Source organism: Scyliorhinus canicula, chromosome 3 (assembly GCF_902713615.1).
Source record: "Scyliorhinus canicula chromosome 3, sScyCan1.1, whole genome shotgun sequence".
NCBI classification, from domain to species: domain Eukaryota; kingdom Metazoa; phylum Chordata; class Chondrichthyes; order Carcharhiniformes; family Scyliorhinidae; genus Scyliorhinus; species Scyliorhinus canicula.
In genome coordinates, this window is record NC_052148.1 from 44,543,737 (window position 1) to 44,563,066 (window position 19,330).

At 46.4% G+C, this 19,330-nt stretch overlaps 1 protein-coding gene across 4 annotated transcripts in view; it reads right to left on the minus strand.

The window, feature by feature from the left end:
* Window positions 1–15,138, minus strand: part of hdhd2 (haloacid dehalogenase-like hydrolase domain containing 2) — a 45,749-nt gene extending 30,611 nt beyond the window's left edge. The window contains exons 1-3 of one of the 4 annotated variants that reach the window (XM_038790473.1): window positions 14,848–15,138; window positions 1,912–2,032; window positions 1,129–1,337 (exon numbers count right to left, since the gene is read on the minus strand). In XM_038790473.1, coding sequence (XP_038646401.1) covers window positions 1,129–1,337; window positions 1,912–2,012 — 310 coding nt within the window. In that variant the 5' untranslated portion in view covers window positions 2,013–2,032; window positions 14,848–15,138. Of the gene's footprint in view, window positions 1–1,128; window positions 1,338–1,911; window positions 2,033–3,709; window positions 4,013–4,814; window positions 4,870–14,822 lie in introns of those variants that run through there. The other 3 variants (XM_038790474.1, XM_038790476.1, XM_038790475.1) reach the window with 3 other exon arrangements.
* Between the last annotated feature and the right edge of the window lie 4,192 nt (window positions 15,139–19,330).

Sequence of the window (19,330 nt, forward strand, 5' to 3'; positions counted from 1 at the left end):
CAAAATGCAATCCATCAGAGTTTTATGAAGGGTAAACCATGTTTGACTAATTTGCTAGAGTCCTTTGAAGATGTAACAAAGTGGATAATGGGGGTCCTGTAGATATAGTGCATCTGGACTTCCAGAGAGCATTGATAAGGTGCTGCCCAAAAGGTTAATACACAAGGTAAGATCCCACGTAATTGGGGTAATATATTAGCTTGGCTAGAAGATTAGCTAACCAACAGAAAGCACCGGCAGGCACGGTGGCACAGTAGTTAGCATTGATGCCTCACAGAGCCAGGGACCCGGGTCCTTGGATAGAGTGTTCATTTAAAGGGTTGGTACAGACCTGGTGGGCTAAATAGCCTCCTTCTGCTCTACAAGGATTCTGTGAAATAGTAGGATAAATGGGTCTTTTTCTGGTTGGTAGGTTGCAACTAGTGGGGTGCCACAGGTTTTGATCCTGAGGTCCCAACTATTTACAATCTATATTAATAACTGGGATAGAAGTACTCTAGCTAAATTTACAAAAATTGAATTTTGGCATTTATTGCGATTGGAATAAAGTATAAAAGTAGGGAAGTGCTGTTAAAACTGTACAAGGCATTGGTGAAACCAATCTGGAGTACTGTGCACCGTTTTGGTCTCCTTGCGGAAGGACGTAAATGCATGAGAGACGGTTCAGAGAAGGTTCACTAGATTAATTCAGGGATGAAGTACTTGTCTTATGAAGAGAGATTGAGCAGTTTAGGTCTACACTCGCTGGAGTTTAGTGAAATAAGAAGATCATATGGAGATATACAAGATGCTAAAGGGGATTGACAGGAAAGACGAGAGTGGATGTTTCATCTTGTTGGATAATCTAGAACAAGAGACCAGAATTTTAGGCTAAGGGGACGGCAGATTTAAAACAGAAATGAGGAGTAATTACTTCCATGAAAGGGTCATGAATCTGTGGAATGCTCTATCCAGAGTAGAGTGGCCGTCATAACTTAAAACAAACGTGAGGAGATAGATTGGATTTTAATTTGGATGAAGAGTTATGGGGAGTGGGCATGAAGGTGGAGATGAAATCAGCCACGATCGTATTGACTGGCGGAGCAGGCTCGAAGGGCTGAATTGCCTACTCCTGCTCCTAGTTCTTACCTTCAAAGTCTTTGAGTGCACTATCATCCACCAGTAGCAATGGTCTGACCTGCATCTGCTCAACAAGATTTCTGGCTGCAGTCAGGGAAGTGAAGATTTCGTCCTCCTGGATGTCAAAGCCAAGTTTCTGTAGTCGTTCAAACAGTGTTTGTTTACATTCTTTGGTGGTGTTAGTCACAAACTTCACTGCTACAGGAGCACTGCGTAACCTAGGTAAAATATCACATAAGGCAATATTAGCTTTTTTTAGGCACTTTTTTATAAACAGTTTCTCTATAAAAATAAAACGCCAGCAACTGGAATATGTGTATGTACGTCAGAGCAATCTTAAGATTTCAGTGCACACAATTTTCTTTTCTAAACAAAGAATTATTAATGAGAATTGAGCAAAGAAATTTGTTGCTGCTACACACACTTTACAAGCATCAGCTTAGTGCCCAGCACACATCTGGCGGGCATATGTATACCCTGTGCTGGGCCTATGATGCATGCCACATTGATAAAGGTTTCAACATAGGTGTTCAGAGTCAAGGTTCCAAACTGACATTAAACCACTTACTAATGTGTGTTTTGGTGCCACCCTTACCCACTCTCCTGAAATTGGGCTGCTCTCAATCCAGTTGGCCCTGAGCCGGCGGAGTACAGGAAAACCACATGTACATGCAGCTGGATTGAAAACTCCCCCCTAAAAAAAATTCTTACTGAATGTGGAATACAGAACAGCAAGAGCGCACACATATACACACAAACATAACTTGTATGGATCAATAATTAAGGACTTACTTCCGCAGTGCTTCCTGGGCACCTGATATGGCTGTATCTTCAATATGTAGTGTTCCGCTGAGATCTATTAGAACAGCTTTCAATGCTCGTCGAGTTGCCATTCTCTATTGACAAGCTGAATCTATTAACAAAAGGAGAAAATACATTTCAGACACGAGCAGGGATATAGGATTACTGATCAGATCCTGGTGTAGGGTAAAATATGCACTCAGACTGGCAGAACCTATTTTTATTTATTCCTGGGAATGTGAGCAACTCTGACAAGGCTGCATTGATGACTCACCCATATCCTGAAAATAGTGGTAGTGGTCAGGATTTTTCAGCTGCCATCCCAGGAGCCGGCAGCAAACACCTGGCTGCCCTGCAGTCCTTTCAGTCTTCAAGGAGTGTTAATTGGCAGGAGATGGGTTTCACGCCGCTCACTCGGGAGGAAGTCCCACCTCAGAGCAGCAGCGCCAGAAACAGCACTAGACAGGATGCAAGGGGTCCATGACTAAGTATGTTTTGGGGGTCTCAGGTCAGAGGGTAGGAAAGGCCTTGGGAGTGAAAGTGGGTACAAGGGTGTTGATGTAAAGGCAGTGGGAGCTGGAAGCACCCACAGGGGTCAAAACTTTTGCAGACTAGGCAGACCTTTGTGAAAAATTTACTGGTGGGCAGAGATGCCCCTAACCTGCCTGAGGTCTGAGCAGTGTGACTTTCTGAGCTTTCCTCCTGCCTCTGAATTCCTCCTGCCTCTGAATTCCTCTCACCAGCCTGAAAATTGAGGTTGAGAGGGAAACAATCCTTAAGTGGACACTAATTGGCTACCGAAGGGCCTCAACTGCGGTAAAAGGAGGGAGCGCTTCGGCCTCATGTGGTCCACCATAAAACTGCAGAGAGTTGGGGGTGGGAGAGAGCCCCATGGGAAGGCCATCCGAAAACATTTACGGCCACCCCCAATCTACTGGTGGGAATATAGAATTCTGCCATTTTAACCAATGCAATTAATGTGGTGACATTGCTCTCACAATTATGTTAGGAAAATGAAATATACTAATTCTCAGATCCATACCAACCCTTTTGCTGGTCAAGAAGAAAAATAGCACAGAATAAAACCACACCAACACCAGATACATTTTTAATCACTATGCCAGTTTATCTGAAGTAATGAAATGAGTTAAAAATCTGTATGATTAATTCTGCTTGTACTTAAATTTTTATGAAATGTCAAAGCAAATCCATGCATGTTATTTTCCCTTCAGTGAATCATTTTCATCCGCGTGTCTCAGGTCATAAAGTCAGCCAAAGCAATGGGTTTGTGGAGTGTGGAATGCGAAGGGAGGATAAGCAGCCAATCTGCTAAAATATGCAGCAATGTTCTAAGTTCAATTGAGAAGACCACCCACTATATCAGTGCGACATTTCATTAATCTTAAGAAATAAAGACTTCATTTGACCCATTGAGTCTGCTCCGCCAGTTAATAAGATCATGATTGATCTGATTGTGACCTTAATTCTACTTTCCTTGTCTCTCTCCCACCCCCCCCCCCCCCCCATAACCCTTGACTCCTTTATAAATCAAAAATCTGTTCAATTCAGCCTTAAATATATTCAATGGCCTAGACTCTACAGTTCCCTGGAGAAGACGATTCCAAAAATTAACAAACCTTTCAGGGAAGAAATTCCTTCTCATGTCTTAAATGGAAGAAAACTTATTTTTATATTGTGCCCCCTAGTTCCAGATTCCCCCATGAGGGAGAACAACCTCTCAGCATTTACCCCGTAAAGTCCCCTCAGAATCTTATATGTTTCAACTTACATTATTCGATTTATCAGACTGGTGGTCCTTGCGGTTGAGCCTGGGATCGAACCCTGGAATCAGATTTGAAAGACCAGAAAGACTAACCAGTCTCTTGAGAGGACATGGGATGTATTCAAATTGTAACAGTGTAGGACTGGCAAGATTACAGATATTCAATGTAGCAATATTCTCACTGTGGAATTTCCAATATTAAAGACAGTTTCAGCGTGATCCAGTCACAGCAGCAAGGCAGACACCACACCAATATTAGTTCCAGGAATCAAAGACGTTAATGGGTGAAGGAAAATCCTCTTTAAATAACACTATTGCTCTTCATTGAGGTCTTCAATTCAGATGGAAAGTGAGGAAAATTTTGTCTCCATGGAAAAATTGTATTGATTGCAAACTGACCCAAGCAGTGATATACCAGAGGATACATACATCCGTCCTAGAAATGTTTACATTCACAAAGGAACTCTCCCCCAATAGCTCAATGGGTATATGTACCATGTAGGTGCGGCACAGAGCCATAAGGATCACAAACGAAGGATCACAAAAGTTGAACTTCCAGTCAGTTCTGTATTTACAATCCGAAGGCAAGAGCTGTGCTGGAGGAGCTTCATATTAAATCACACGGCTAGCTCGAGATGCCAAATGGCCTCCTCCTATTTCTTATGATCTCATCTTCTGAAGTTGTTGAAATCAGTGTTGAGGGCGGAAGGCTGTAAGATGTCTCATGGAAAGATGAGGTGATGTTCCTCGCATTTGTATGCATTGATTGCTACTGGTGCAGTGTCGGAGACCAAGGCCTCAGCTTTGATTTCCCAGGTAAAACATGAATATTGGCTATTTAGTGGGCCCAATGGAAATGAAAAATGAAAATCGCTTATTGTAGGCTTCAAGGAAGTTACTGTGAAAAGCCCCTAGTCGCCACATTCCGGCGCCTGTCCGGGGAGGCTGATACGGGAATTGAACCGTGCTGCTGGCCTGCTTTAAAAGCCAGCAATTTAGCCCAGTGAGCTAAACCAGCCCCACAGTTTAATTGCACCTTAACAAAAATTACATTCAAATTGCCTTTAGAAGAGTTTTAAAAAAAATAATCTAAGAGAAAGCATGGCCATACCTGTACTGTGGAAGGGCAATGAGGTTCCAGGGCAATTAGCTATTGGTGACAGGAGGGGACATTCCTGAATCAGATAAGATATTTATGATTATGACAACAGGTGCATGGTGAATCGTATTGCTGATTACAGGAAAGACAAGACACATAAATGCTGCCGCTGGCTCAGTCAGGGTATGGATGTCACTTCAGTGTGAGGCACAACACTCATTGCACCATCCCCATCACTTTTATTACCAGTTTGGCTTGGTTGATGAGTCTGTATTAAACCTCACGAGATCCACTCAATTGATCTCCCAGTTGGAGTGAATGGAATAGGAGCTCCCCCGCTGATGGAGGGAGGCCTGTCAGCTGAGGCTCATGAAACCAACACTTCAAAGCTGGCCCGGATTGGGAACGGCATGATCAGTAGTCCAGATTGGAGCCTATGTGCTGTATGCCACATTGCAACCTCGGATCGCCTTAAACTGCCCATTTAAAATTGGCAAATAGTGCAACCAGATTTACCATTACTGTACCAAGAATCACAAAATGTTGCACAGTGTTTTTGTGTGAATTTCAAGCAGAAACCTAGTTAGTAATGCATACTGAAGAATCACTTATTCTACTGAATCATATTTTGAGGTGCAGTTACTTCTGCAAATTTAACCCAGTCTAGATAAAAGAATTTTTTGAAATTTACTTTGAAAAATGAAACGGTGAATTTTCAAGTACTGTAGAATCTTTTTGTATTCAATAGTTTAGGCAAACAAATTTCTGAGCTTAACCAAATTCACAATACGTACTGTATGCATTAGATGATTAAAGCACATTAATATGAACTGCTTACTGTATCCAATGGGGACTGTATTGCCTAAATCTACGGCTATTAAAACATACAAACCAAGCTTTTACTTCAGTGTAGTACTGAAGGGATGCTACATGTTCACTGACCAGCCATGAAATTAGATCAAGGAAGAACTTGCATTTATGTAGTACCTTGCACACCCTCAGGATGTCCAAAAGTGTTTTTCAGCCAATTAAGCACTTTTTTGAAGTGTTGTCACTGTTGTTGGAAGGACAGAAGTCAAGTTGCATATAACTGTTAAATTTAAGTCCCTTCTGGTGAACATTATCATTCTGGATTGGATTGGATTGGATTTGTTTATTGTCACGTGTACCGAGGTACAGTGAAAATTATTTTTCTGCAAGCAGCTCAACAGATCATTCAGTACATGGGAAGAAAAGGGAATTAAACAGAATTCAAGAAAATACATGAGAATACATAATAGGGCAACACAATATATACAATGTAACTACATAAGCATTGGCATCGGATGAAGCATACATGGGTGTAGTGTTAATGAGGTCAGTCCATAAGAGGGTCATTTAGGAGTCTGGTGACAGTGGGGAAGAAGCTGTTTTTGAGTCTGTTCGTGCGTGTTCTCAGACTTCTGTATCTCCTGCCCGATGGAAGAAGTTGGAAAAGTGAGTAAGCCGGGTGGGAGGGATCCTTGATTATGCTGCCTGCTTTCCCCTGGCAGCGGGAGGTGTAGATGGAATCAATGGATGGGAGGCAGGTTCGTGTGATGGACTGGGCGGTATTCACGACTCTCTGAAGTTCCTTGCGGTCCTGGGCCGAGCAGTTGCCATACCAGGCTGTGATGCAGCCCGATAGGATGCTCTCTATCGTGCATCTGTAAAAGTTGGTAAGGGTTAATGTGGACATGCCGAATTTCCTTAGTTTCCTGAGGAAGTATAGGCGCTGTTGTGCTTTCTTGGTGATAGCGTCGACGTGAGTGGACCAGGATAGATTTTTGGTGATGTGCACCCCTAGGAATTTGAAACTGCTCACCATCTCTACCTCGGCTCCGTTGATGCTGACAGGGGTGTGTACAGTACTTTGCTTCCTGAAGTCGATGACCTGCTTCCTGAAGTTGATGACCTGATTCTGATGACACGATTTGAAGAAAAGCATTTCTCCCAGTTTGCTGACAAGTTTTGTTTCATCAACCACCACACATAGATCAATTGGTCATTCTTGTTAGTGGTAAAATGGCTGCCACATTCAGCAACGTTACAATCACTGCATTTCAAAGTAACTGCAGTACTTTGTGAATTGTGTTGAATCATGGTCTAAATGCAAGTTCTTCTTTTTCACAAATCAAATTGGCAGTGAAATAAATAAAGATGATATTCATCTGGCCTTGCGAGAGACAATGCCCGATAGTGCAATAAATCACTAAAACTGAAAACGAGTTGGCAAGAAGCCAAGGTGAATCAAGTTTGGGCTTTAAAAGCCTGCAGACTGCATGAGAAGGAAATACTGAAATAAGTTGAAAGTTCAGCACATCGTATAAAGAGACCAAATTGGAATGAGCAATGGTCCAATATGTCTTGGATTTCAGCACAGTGAAGTTTCAAGGTGAATTATTTAGTGCTGCAGTTCCATTTTAGGAAGAACAAGTTGAAAAAGTTTGTTGGAGAACTAGATTCCTAAACACACATATGCAGATTATTTCTTTTTTTTCTTGTTTTATAAATTTAGATTACCCAATTATTTTTTCCAATTAAGGGGCAATTTAGCGTGGCCAATCCACCTACTCTGCACATTTTTGGGTTGTGGGGGCGAAACCCACGCAGACACAGGGAGAATGTGCAAACTCCACACGGACAGTGACCCAGAGCCGGGATCGAACCTGGGACCTCAGCGCAGTGAGGCGGTTGTGCTAACCACTAGGCCACCGTGCTGCCCTGCAGATTATTTCTTGACAATCCAGTAGTAGCTCCACCATAAGCATCATTTTTTTATTGCAAATTGTAACAGTTACAATTGTCATTGTTACTGCAGGTCAGGAACTGCAAATTTGATGAGGGAGGGGGCAGCGGGGGCAATAAGAATGGCATTGAATGCCATAAGAACAAAATATTTTTAGTTAATAGTGCAGTACATGGTATATGAAACTTGTATATTTCACCACAGTATGAGAAACTCAAGTTTGTACCCGAATTAAACACTCTGTAGCAATATTCTGGTCATTTTGCGGATAAGAGAATCAGAACCAAAGAGTATGTTACATACTTTAATCTAGGATTAGAAACAGGAAGAAAACAATACCTCAGAGTAAAAATTGTTGTGATTGTTTGCAATGTGGTGTTCTTGTGTTTATCCTGAGACGTGAAAGATGAAAAGCTTCAGCAACAGGTCTCTGTTTTAAGCAATTTAAACTAATTAACTTCCCATTTTAGACCTGTCCTTCAATCTGAAAAGTATATGGATACTTTAAGACTGGTTTACCAATTGTTTTCAAACTCTTCTTTGATCTGGGGTGATTTTAAAATAATGTAATGTTCTAACAAGGGGCAACTGCAACATCATCAGACTCACTGGTTCCGTTATGAAGTTAAGAGAGTCCACATCTTGTTTATTATTTTTGCCCCTCTACTGTAACCCCTTTGGGCCATCCTTTGCATTTCAATTATCTTATGGTTCTTTACCAGTTTATCATACCCAGGTTCCACCCCCCCCCCCCCCCCCCCCCAACCCCCACTATTTATCTTAATTTAAAAATTCAATTCCCAAAATCAAAACAAATCTTAAAATATACACATTCATAGCAATGGGTGTCAGTCAGAACTAACTACAGCCATTGGGAACTGTTCCATTAAGGGCTGTCAGAGAGGAAACAGTCAGGAGAGAATTAAACGAACTGCTTGGAATTTTTGAAGCAAGGGAAGCAAAGGGTCCATGGATGACAAAAATCTAATTTTTAAAATCTCAAAAAGATTCCCTTCATTGCTCATTTTGCTGTAAAACATAAATTATACTGCAAGTGCCTGCTAAATAAACACTGCTAAATACTTAAAGCACGAGTCATTTATGAATTGCAAGTGTAAGCTTTGTACAGTTGACAACTCTATACTAACAAGCACAGTAATTTTTCTCAAAATTTCAACTATCTAAAAAAAACACATATGGAATGCTAATTTTTTTGTTATTCATTCAGGGGATGTGGGAGTCGCTGGCTGACCAGCATTTATTGCTCATTCTTAACTGCCTTTGATCCGAGTGGCTTGCTCGGTCATTTCAGGGCATTACAGTAGATCTGGGGTAACATGTAGGCCAGACATGGTAAGGATGGCAGATTTCCTTCCCCAAAGGACAGTAGTGAACCAGATGGGATTTTACAACAATCGACAATGGTTTCATGATCGTCATTAGACTTTATAATTCCAGATTTCTACTGAATATTAAGGTTATTGGATAGGCACATGGAGCACACCAGAATGACAGGGAGTGTGATAGCTTGATCTTGGTTACGGACAATGCTCGGCACAACATCGAGGGCCGAAGGGCCTGTTCTGTGCTGTACTGTTCTATTTCTATGAATTCAAAGGTTGCCATTTGAACCCGGGATCGCGCAGCATTACTCTGGATCTCTGGATTATTAATTTAGTGACAATGCCACTAGGCCACCGCTTCCCCCAAATGTTTTACACAACTTGCAGTTGTGGGGACTATTCAAATACTCACAGCAACACAGAGCAAACTAATATTAACTGGTTCTAAATATTGGACAGCCCGGTTTAACTTTATAAACTGGGCTAATTAGATCAAAGGGAGACTTCAGAAAGGACGTCTTAAATTTAAGAAACAGAGTTGGATTTGTTTATTGTCACGTGTACCGAGGTACAGTGAAAAGTATTTTTCAGTGAGCAGCTCAAACAGATCATTCAGTACATGAAAAGAAAATACAATAATAGGGCAACACATGGTACACAATTTAAGTACATAGACACCAGCATTGGGTGAAGCATACAGGAGTGTAGTATTAATTAGGTCAGTCCATAAGAGGGTCGTTTAGGAGTCTGGTAACAGCGGGGAAGAAGCTGTTGGATGAATTGGACATTCTGAATTCTCCCTCAGTGTACTGGCAGGAGCTGGGACACTGGACAGGACTGCTCCGAGTGCTGCCCTACAGGGATCGAGTTCTCATCATAAACCAGCTGATCACCTCCATGTTGTGGTACCAGCTGGTCACTTTGACCCCTCCCCCTGACTTTGTCACATGCATCCAGAGGACGCTGCTCCAGTTCTTCTGGGACAAAGGATTGCATTGGGTCGTGGGGGAGGTCGAGTCTCCTGATTGCGGAGGGCAGTTTGGCGCTGGTGTGACCCACTATCCAGGCAAATATTTTGTAAAACTCCACCGGATACCCATCCGATAGTGGGGCCGGTGCTGGTCAGGGTCTTTAACGAGGCAAGAGACAGAGGGAGTTTACCCCCGACGATGTCATAGGCCACCATCTCGCTTATTCTGATGGGATAAGGACTCGGAGGCTTGTGGGTCATACAGGCCGATCACTTTAATCAACGTAGTCGCCAAGTTCTTGGCGACCAGAATTGAGGACTGTACTGGTGGGAAGGACGGCACCAGTCTGCGTACAAAATCCCGCACTTGTAAATATCTAAAGTCGTTCCCTCTCGCCAGCCCAAACTTCTCCTCCAGCGGCCTCATGCTCGGAAAGCTCCCTTCCAGGAACAGATCCCCCATCCTCACAATCCCCCCCGTCCATGTTCCCAGGGGCAAATCGGTGGTTGCCACAGATTGGGGTCCACACCGATGTTCTTACCTCCCCTACATGCCTCCTCCACTGGCCCCAGATCTGAAGAGCCGCCACCACTATCGGGCTGGTGGAGTACCGTGCCGGCGGAAGCAGCAGAGGCGCCATGACCAGGGCTGCTAAGCTAGTGCCCCTGCACGAAGCAGCCTCCATCCGCTCCCAAACCGACCCCGTACCCACCATCCATTTCCTCATCATCGCTATGTTGGCCACCCAGTAATAGTTGCTGAAGTTCAGCAACGCCAGTCCCCCCTTATTCTCTGTTCCTTTCAAGCATGACCCTCTTCACCCGCGGGGACTTCCCTGCCCATACAAATCCCAGAATAATTTTATTCAGCCTCTTAAAGAAGGACCGCAGGATAAAGATGGGGAGACACTGAAAAACAAACAAGAACCATGAGAGAATCGTCATCTTAACAGTCTGCACCCTCCCTGCCAAATGACAGCGGGAGCGCATCCCACCTCCGGGCCTCCTCCCTCACTCGTTGCACTAGTCGGGACAGGTTGAGCTTATGCAACCTGCCCCATTCCCGTGCCATCTGAATCCCCAAATATCGGAAACTCTCCCCACTAGCCTGAACGGCAACCCCTTCAGCCTATTCTCCTGCCCCCTCGCCTGAATTACGAACACCTCGCTCTTAGCCATGTTTAATTTATATCCTGAGAACCGGCCATCCGGTTCACAGTCCTCAATTCTGGTTGCCAAGAACTTGGCAACTACGTTGATCAAAGAGATCGGCCTGTATGACCCACAAGCCTCCGGGTCCATATCCCGTCAGAATAAGCGGGATGGTGGCCTGCGACATAGTCGTGGGTAAACTCCCTCTGTCTCTTACCTCATTAAAGACCCTGACCAGCACCGGCCCCACTATCCCGGCAAATTTTTTGTAAAACTCCACCGGATACCTGTCCGACCCCAGGGATTAGCCCAACTGCATGACCTTCTGGCCCCCAATACCTCTTCGATCCTGACCAGGGCCCCCAGTCCATCCACCAACGCCCTCCCCACTCTTGGGATGGTCAGTCCGTCCAGGAATCGCCTCATCCCTTCCGGTCCCCCGGGGGGTTCCGAAGTGTATAGCTTCCTATAAAAGTCCCTAACGACCTTGTTCAGCCCTGCCGGGTCACCCACTAGATTACCCTCCCCATCCACTACCCTCCCTATTTCCCTAGCTGCTTCCCTCTTCCTTAGTTGTTGCACAAAAATTCTACTAGCCTTCTCCCCATGCTCATAAATCACGCCTTTTACCTTTCGAAGCTGCTCTACAACCTCACCTGTAGTTAGCACCCCAACTTCGGCCTGCAGCCTCTGTCATTTCCTGAGTAACTTTGGCGTCGGGGATTCCGCGTAACTCCTGTACGTCAGTAGAATTTCCTTAATCAGTCGGTCCGTCTCTGCCCTGTCTGTCCTGTCCCTGTACGCCCGGATTGAAATCAGCTCCCCTCTCACCACTGCCATCAGCGCCTCCCAGGGCACCGCTGCCGAGACTTCTCCAGTATCGTTCACCTGCAGGTAATTTGGCATGCATTTCCTCAGCCTCTCACACACCACCTCGTCCACGAGTAATCCAACTTCCAGCCTCCATGGTGGGTGCTGAAAGCTGTCCTTACAAAACTGCAGGTCTACCCAGTGCGGAGCATCGTCCGATATGGCAATTGACGAGTATTCTGCCCCCACCATTCCGGCTAGCAGGTTCCTACTCACGACAAAGTAGTCAATTCGGGATACACCTTATGGATGAGGGAGTAGTACGAGAACTCCCTCGCCGTCGGCTGGCTAAATCTCCACGGAACCGCTCCCCCCATTTGCTTCATGAACCCTCTCAGTTCCTTTGCCATTGCTGGCAACCTGCCCGTTCCTGAGCATGAAATGAAATGAAATGAAAAGAAAATCGCTTATTGTCACGAGTAGGCTTCAATTAAGTTACTGTGAAAAGCCCCTAGTCGCCACATTCCTAAAGTCCCCGGTCATGATCAGCTTACGCGAGTCCAAGTCGGGGATCTTCCCTTGCATCCTCCTAATAAAATCCACATTGTCCCAATTAGGGGCATACACACTGACCAGGACTACTCTCAGCCTTTCGAGCTTACCCCTCACCATAACTAACCTGCCACCCCATCCACGACTGTGCCCCCCGCCTCAAATTGTATCCTTTTATTAATCAGGATCGTAACCCCCTTCGTCTTAGAATCAAGCCCTGAATGAAAGACTTCACTGACTCAGCCCTTCCTTAACCAAACCTGGTCTGCCACTTTCAGGTGCGTCTCCTGCAGCATGACTATGTCCGCCTTCAGATCCCACAGATGCGCAAACACACGCGCCCTCTTCACTGGCCCGTTTAACCCTCTAACATTCCAGATGATCAGCCTGGTTTGGGGGCGCCTCGCCCTGCCCCCCCCCCCCCCCCCCCCCCCCCTCCATGCCGATCAACCATCCCCTTTCCTTAGCCAGCCCCCCCAGCCATGTGTCGCGCTTCATCTGGCCCACCTCCTGACCGGCTCCACCCATGACCTCCTCATTGTTGCTGTGCCCAGTTTCCATCCCCGTCAGCAGAACGACTCCCCCCCCCCCCCAGCAACACCATCCTATCACCTAACTCCTGCTCTAATCTAACTATATGCACACCCCCCACCTCGGCTCCGTTGACTAGCCCCACTCAGCTAGCCTGGGCTCCCAGCCTCGGCGCCAGCGCGTCTCCCACCCATTGTTCCAAGTCACCCCTCCCCCGACCCATCCATACCACTTCCCCAAATCAGTCCTACGTAAGCAAAACTCTACACAGGTCATAAACAGCCCCCACAATAGCACAATTCAAGTTAAACAAGACGAAAAAGAGAGATAAGTAACAGGCGCTCACAGTCCTTCCCATACAGACACAGAAAAGATTGCACAAAATTCCCCTGAAGCATCTCTCTTAACCCAACCCTTTTAACTGTTTTCTTTATTATTTTCCCCCCAGCCAAGCTCCAACTAATCAAAGAGCCCAAAAAGGAAACATTCAGGTAAACCACGCAAATAAACGACAAAAACGGACCCAAACATACAGGCAATTTTAAAAACGGGAGAGACACCACATATACTTAAAAGTTCTAACATGAGTCCAAATGCCCTCAGCACAGGGCCAGCCCTTGCTTCTTAACGAAGTCCATTCCCTCTTCGAGTTCCTCGAAATAGTAGTGCTGACCGCCATACATAACCCAGTCACGCCAGAAAAAGCAGCCCGAATTTCACCTCGTTTTTATACAGTATCTCCTTCACCTGCATGTAGCCTCCCCTCCTCCTGACCGCCTCAGCGCTCAAATCTTGGTAAACACACAGGGTGGTATTGTCCCAAGTGCAGCTTTGTGTGCCCTTTGCCCATTGCAGCACCTGTTCCTTGTGAAAGCGTACCACCATCGCTCTTGGGGGACCCCCTTGTCGCGGCTGCCTCACCTGCACTGTGTGCCCTGTCCACCACCGGCGGGCGCGGGAACACCTCGTTCCCCAGCAACTTCTGCAACATACCCTCCACAAATGCGGCAGCGTCCGGCCCCTCTGGGAGGCCCACGATTCTCACATTCTGCCGACGACATCCGTTGTCCAGGTCCACCAGCCTTTCCAGAAGCACTTTTTGCTGGTCCCTCAACCTCCGAATCTCCACATCCGCCACCGTTTGAAAGTCAGCCTGCTCTTCCACTGACTTCTCCAACTGCTGGGGCTTCTCAGCCTGATCATCTAGCCTTTATTCCATCCGGTCAATCGACTTCTGTAGCGGCTCCAAGTTGTCACGCTTGAGCCAAAAAGCCCTCCCGCATAGTCTGCAGCAGCTGCTCCATTGTGGGCTGGGCTGTCGGCTCCTTGCTCTGAACACCAGCCATGCTGGTCTCTCTCACAGTCTTCACTGTGCTCTTATTCAACCACTTCTTCTGCTGTTTACGGTCCCTCCAGCTTCTTCGGTCCATACAGTTCTGTATGGGTCCTGTGCACTATTGCTTTCCAGTTCCGCGCTCAAAAGCGCAAAAAAGTCGGGGGAAAAGGTCCAAAAGTCTGATCGAGACGGGAACCACCAAATGTGCAACCTACTGCCTCATAGCCGCCACCGGAAGTATCATAGCCGCCACCGGAAGTCTATGTTCTTCTACTTAGTTGATTGGGCACTATAAAACGGACCCGGACAGGCGACGGAATGTGCCGACTCGGGGATTTTCACAGTAACTTAATTGCAGTGTTAATGTAAGCATATTTGTGACACTAATAAAGATTATTATTTGAAGGCACCCATAAGTTTGGGATCAGAGGTTCTATTAGGTCACCCGAGTCTCCTCTGTACCAGTGAACAATCTGTGTTTGCCTACTCTTCCCTCAAATGCTAAACAGGTCTTTCTCTTAAACAAAAACAACTTTTAAAGAAACAACAAGAACTTCACCTATTATTATCAAACTAACACACCCCACAATCCTGCAGCCTGACATTGGGGCTGGTGCCAATCATTCACCACTTTGTCCTTCCGGGGACCAGCCGTCACCAGGGCAACCGGCGCCTTCTCCCTCGGTTAGGCCTCTTCATGCAATAGATTCAATATTTATCATCAAATTCCCTTCCTTCTTAACTCTTTTGAATTACATTAAATACTTCAGTTTTTTTAAATGATAAGCTTTCGTGATTTTATTTTGGGAAACGGAACACCGCCCACGTCAACGGCCAGAGAGCAGCAGCCTTTCGGGAGGAGTCGGAAGAATCGTGGAGCGTCCACGACAGTCAAGATGGGCCTCTGCTGCGAAGGAGTGACCTCCAACGTGAGCTGGGAGGACTCGGACTCGGACACGGGCTGGGAGGAGGACTCGGACTTGGTTGCGGGCTGGGAGGACTCGGACTTGGTTGCGGACTGGGAGGACTTGGACACAGTTGCGGGCTGGGAGGACCCGGACACAGTTGCGGGCTGGGAGGACTCGGTTGCGGGCTGGAGGACTCGGTTGCGGGCTGGAGGACTCGGTTGCGGGCTGGAGGACTCGGTTGCGGTGCGGGAAGACTCGGTTGCGGGCTGGGAGGACTCGGACACGGTTGCGGCCTGGGAGGACTCGGACACGGTTGTGGGCTGGGAGGACTCGAACACGGTTGCGGGCTGGGAGGACTCGAACACGGTTGCGGGCTGGGAGGACTCGGACACGGTTGGGGGCTGGGAGGACTCGGACACGGTTGCGGCCTGGGAGGACTCGGACACAGTTTCGGGCTGGGAGGTCACGGTTGCGGACTGGGAGGACTCGGACACAGTTGCGGGCTGGGAGGACACGGTTGCGGGCTGGGAGGACCCGGACACGGTTGCGGACTGGGAGGACACGGTTGCGGACTGGGAGGACACGGTTGCGGACTGGGAGGACACGGTTGCGGGCTGGGAGGACCCGGACACGGTTGAGGGCTGGGAGGACTCGGACACAGTTGCGGGCTGGGAGGACACGGTTGCGGGCAGGGAGGACTCGGACACAGTTGCGGGCTGGGAGGACTCGAACACGGTTGCGGGCTGGGAGGACTCGGACACGGTTGGGGGCTGGGAGGACTCGGACACGGTTGGGGGCTGGGAGGACTCGGACACGGTTGCGGGCTGGGAGGACTCGGACACGGATGCGGGCTGGGAGGACTCGGACACGGTTGAGGGCTGGGAGGACTCGGACACGGCTGTGTGCTGGGAATACTCGGACATGTTTGCGGGCTGGGAGGACTCAGACAAGGCTGCGGGCTGGGAGGATTCGGACATGGTTGCAGGCTTGGAGGACTCGGTATTGGGCTGGGTGGACTTGTCTTTCACTGCAATTGATTGAAATGCTGTAGCGTGATTTGTCTCAGCTCGAGGAGTGCCACTCTGTCTCATTGATTTTGATCATTAACTCCCACCAATTTACTGAATTCTTGTACATCGTCCTGTGCTGACTTTGTGGAAGAAGCTATTTATTTAATCCCATTTCCTTTCCATTTCAATATACACAAACATTCAGGGCGTCTACCGCACTTCGAAAAATCGGACCGTAAGACGGTGCTCCTTCTCCCCGCATACAGGCAGAAACGTATGCGGGAGAATCTAGTTAAAAAGGTTGTGCAATGCTGGTCCGAGGCAACAGAAGAGCTCCTACACGACTGCTTGGAGTGAGTGAACTGGTCCACATTTAAGAAATAAACAAGTATGCCACTTGTTCAAATGGATTGGGAAATGCTAATATAATGCCCCAGTTCAAAAGGGGAGAAAGGCAGAAAGAAGGAAACTATTGACCAGTTAATTTAACCATCTGTTGTTAGGAAATTGTTGGAATCCATCATTAAGACCATAAGATATAGGGGCAGAATTAGGCCATTTGGCCCATCAAGTCTGCTCTGCCATTCAATCATGGCTAATATGTTAAGGAAGTTATAACGGGACATTTGGAAAATCAAAACGCATTGGAGTCAGCATGGTTTTATGAAGTGTGCCTGGTCAGCTCTCAACAGTGGCTAAGATACTGGACCACAACCATAACGTTTTTAAGTTTTAAGGCGGTGTGGAAGGATGATCAGCATGGTAACACAATGGTTACCACAATTGCTGCATAGCTCCAGGGTCCCATGTTTGATTCCCGGCTTGGGTCACTGTCTGTGCGTAGTCTACATGTTCTCCCAGTGTCTGCGTTGGTTTCCTCTGGGTGCTTCGGATTCCTCCCACAGTCTAAAGATGCGCGGGTTAGGTGGACTGGTCATGACAAATTGCCCTTAGTGTCCAAAAAAAGGTTTTGCAACACCAGGTTGAAGTCCAACATGTTTGCTTCAAACACTAGCTTTCAGGGCACTGCTCCTTAGGTGAATGAAGAGGTATGTTCCAGAAACATATATATAGACAAATTCAAAGATGCCAGACAATGCTTAGAATGTGAGCATTTGCAGGTAATTAAGTCTTTACAGATCCAAAGATAGGGGTAATCCCAGGTTAAAGAGGTGTGAATTGTCTCTAGTCAGGACAGTTGGTAGGATTTCGCAAGTCCAGGCCAGATGGTGGGGGATGAATGTAATGCAACATGAATCCCAGGTCCCGGTTGAGGCCACACTCCTGTGTGTGGAACTTGGCTATAAGCTTTTGCTCGGCGATTCTGCGTTGTCGCGCGTCCTAAAGACCCCCTTGGAGAACGCTTACCCGGAGACAGAGGCTGAATGTCCTTGACTGCTGAAGTGTTCCCCGACTGGAAAGGAACATTCCTGCCTGGTGATTGTCGCGCGATGTCCGTTAATTCGTTGTCGTAGCGTCTGCATGATTTGGGTAGTTTGCTGCAAACAATGGTTTGAGGTTGCGCGGTTGTTTGAAGGCAAGTAGTGGGGGTGTGGGGATGACCTTGGCAAGGTGTTCATGCTGGAACTCATCGTGTAGTCATTTCAGTGATTCTTCGCCGTGGGTCCAAAGGAAAAAAATGTCATTGATGTATCTGGTGTATAACGTCGGTTGAAGGTCCTGTGCGGTAAGGAGGTCTTGTTCAAACTTGTGCATGACGATGTTGGCATATTGAGGTGCGAATTTGGTCCCCATGGCTGTTCCGTGCATCTGGATGAAGAACTTGTTGTCGAAGATGAAGACGTTGTGATCCAGAATGAAGTGGATGAGTTGCAGAATTGCGCCTGGAGATTGGCAGTTGTCGGTTAGATGGGCATATGGGGATAGGGTTGAGGTGTGGGCTTTCAGTTGGGTGGTATTTCCAAGGGCCGGTGCAGACTCAATGGGCTGAATGACCTCCTTCTGCACCGTAGGTTCTATGATTGATTCCAAGAGTGATAAGATAAGGAATAGGGTTTCATTATTTTATAAACACGCTTTATTAAACAAAATAAAACAATATTTAAACTTTTAAAGTTTACCCCAACATAACATTATATGTAGTTTCTTAACCCGAAAACACAAGTTCCCATTAAACAGCACTTCAAAGGAACATACAGATCTCATTCCACTTACATGGCCAGGCAAGATGATACTGGCAGTTACAAAGCAACTTTTCTGCTATTAGTGAAGTTTCTTCAGAACCCTTTTCAAAAGCCGGTCTCTAGGGCAGTTTTGCATGATCTCTTGCGGTAGTCTTTCAAATCCTTCTCATCACCTATTCAAAAACAGGATTCTTTCTCTCTCAGGTCCGCCCAGTCCCTCAAACAAAGGTTCTCTCCTGGGGTGTCCAGACTTGAACCCATCATTGTTATCTTGGCTGTTTGATTCCTCACTCCCATTTATACAAAAGAACAGAGCTGTACTATTGATATGAAACTAACCTCCCATTTACAGACAGAAGAGACAATCAGACTCCAATGGGTTAATGGCTGGTCAAACAAGTGTGTCCCAAAGGACAATGGATCTTGACTGAATCTCTGGTTGGACAGAGGAATCCTGTGCATTCCCACTAACGAGTTTAAGTCTAAATAGGACAATGTAACTCATGCTAGGTGTGGGCTTATCCCTCTGACTCTGTGCTAGCATTCGTTCCCTCATCTGTTCAATCCCTAAATTGCCTACTACATCTTTGATCCCATTTCTGTACCCAATTTCCTAATATCTCCCTCTCATAACATAATTTGCGAGAGTTCTTCAAAGACGTAACAAACAAAATGGATAATGGGGGCCCTGTAGATATAGTGTATCTGGATTTCCAGAAGGCACTTGATAAGGTGCCGCCCAAAAGGTTAGTACATAAGGTAAGATCCTACGGGGATGAGGGTATTATATGAACTTGTCTTGAGGATTAGCTGACGAACAGAAAGCAGGGAATGGGGATAAATGGGTCTTTTTCTGGTTGGAAAGTTGTAATTAGTGGTGTGCCACAGGGTTCAGTCCATGTGTGGTATTGTGTGAAGCAAATAATGGCATGATGGGAAAACTAGTCAAGTCTTCTTGGTACAATTGAATTTAAACTGAGTTCACATAACCTAAGGCACAGATAC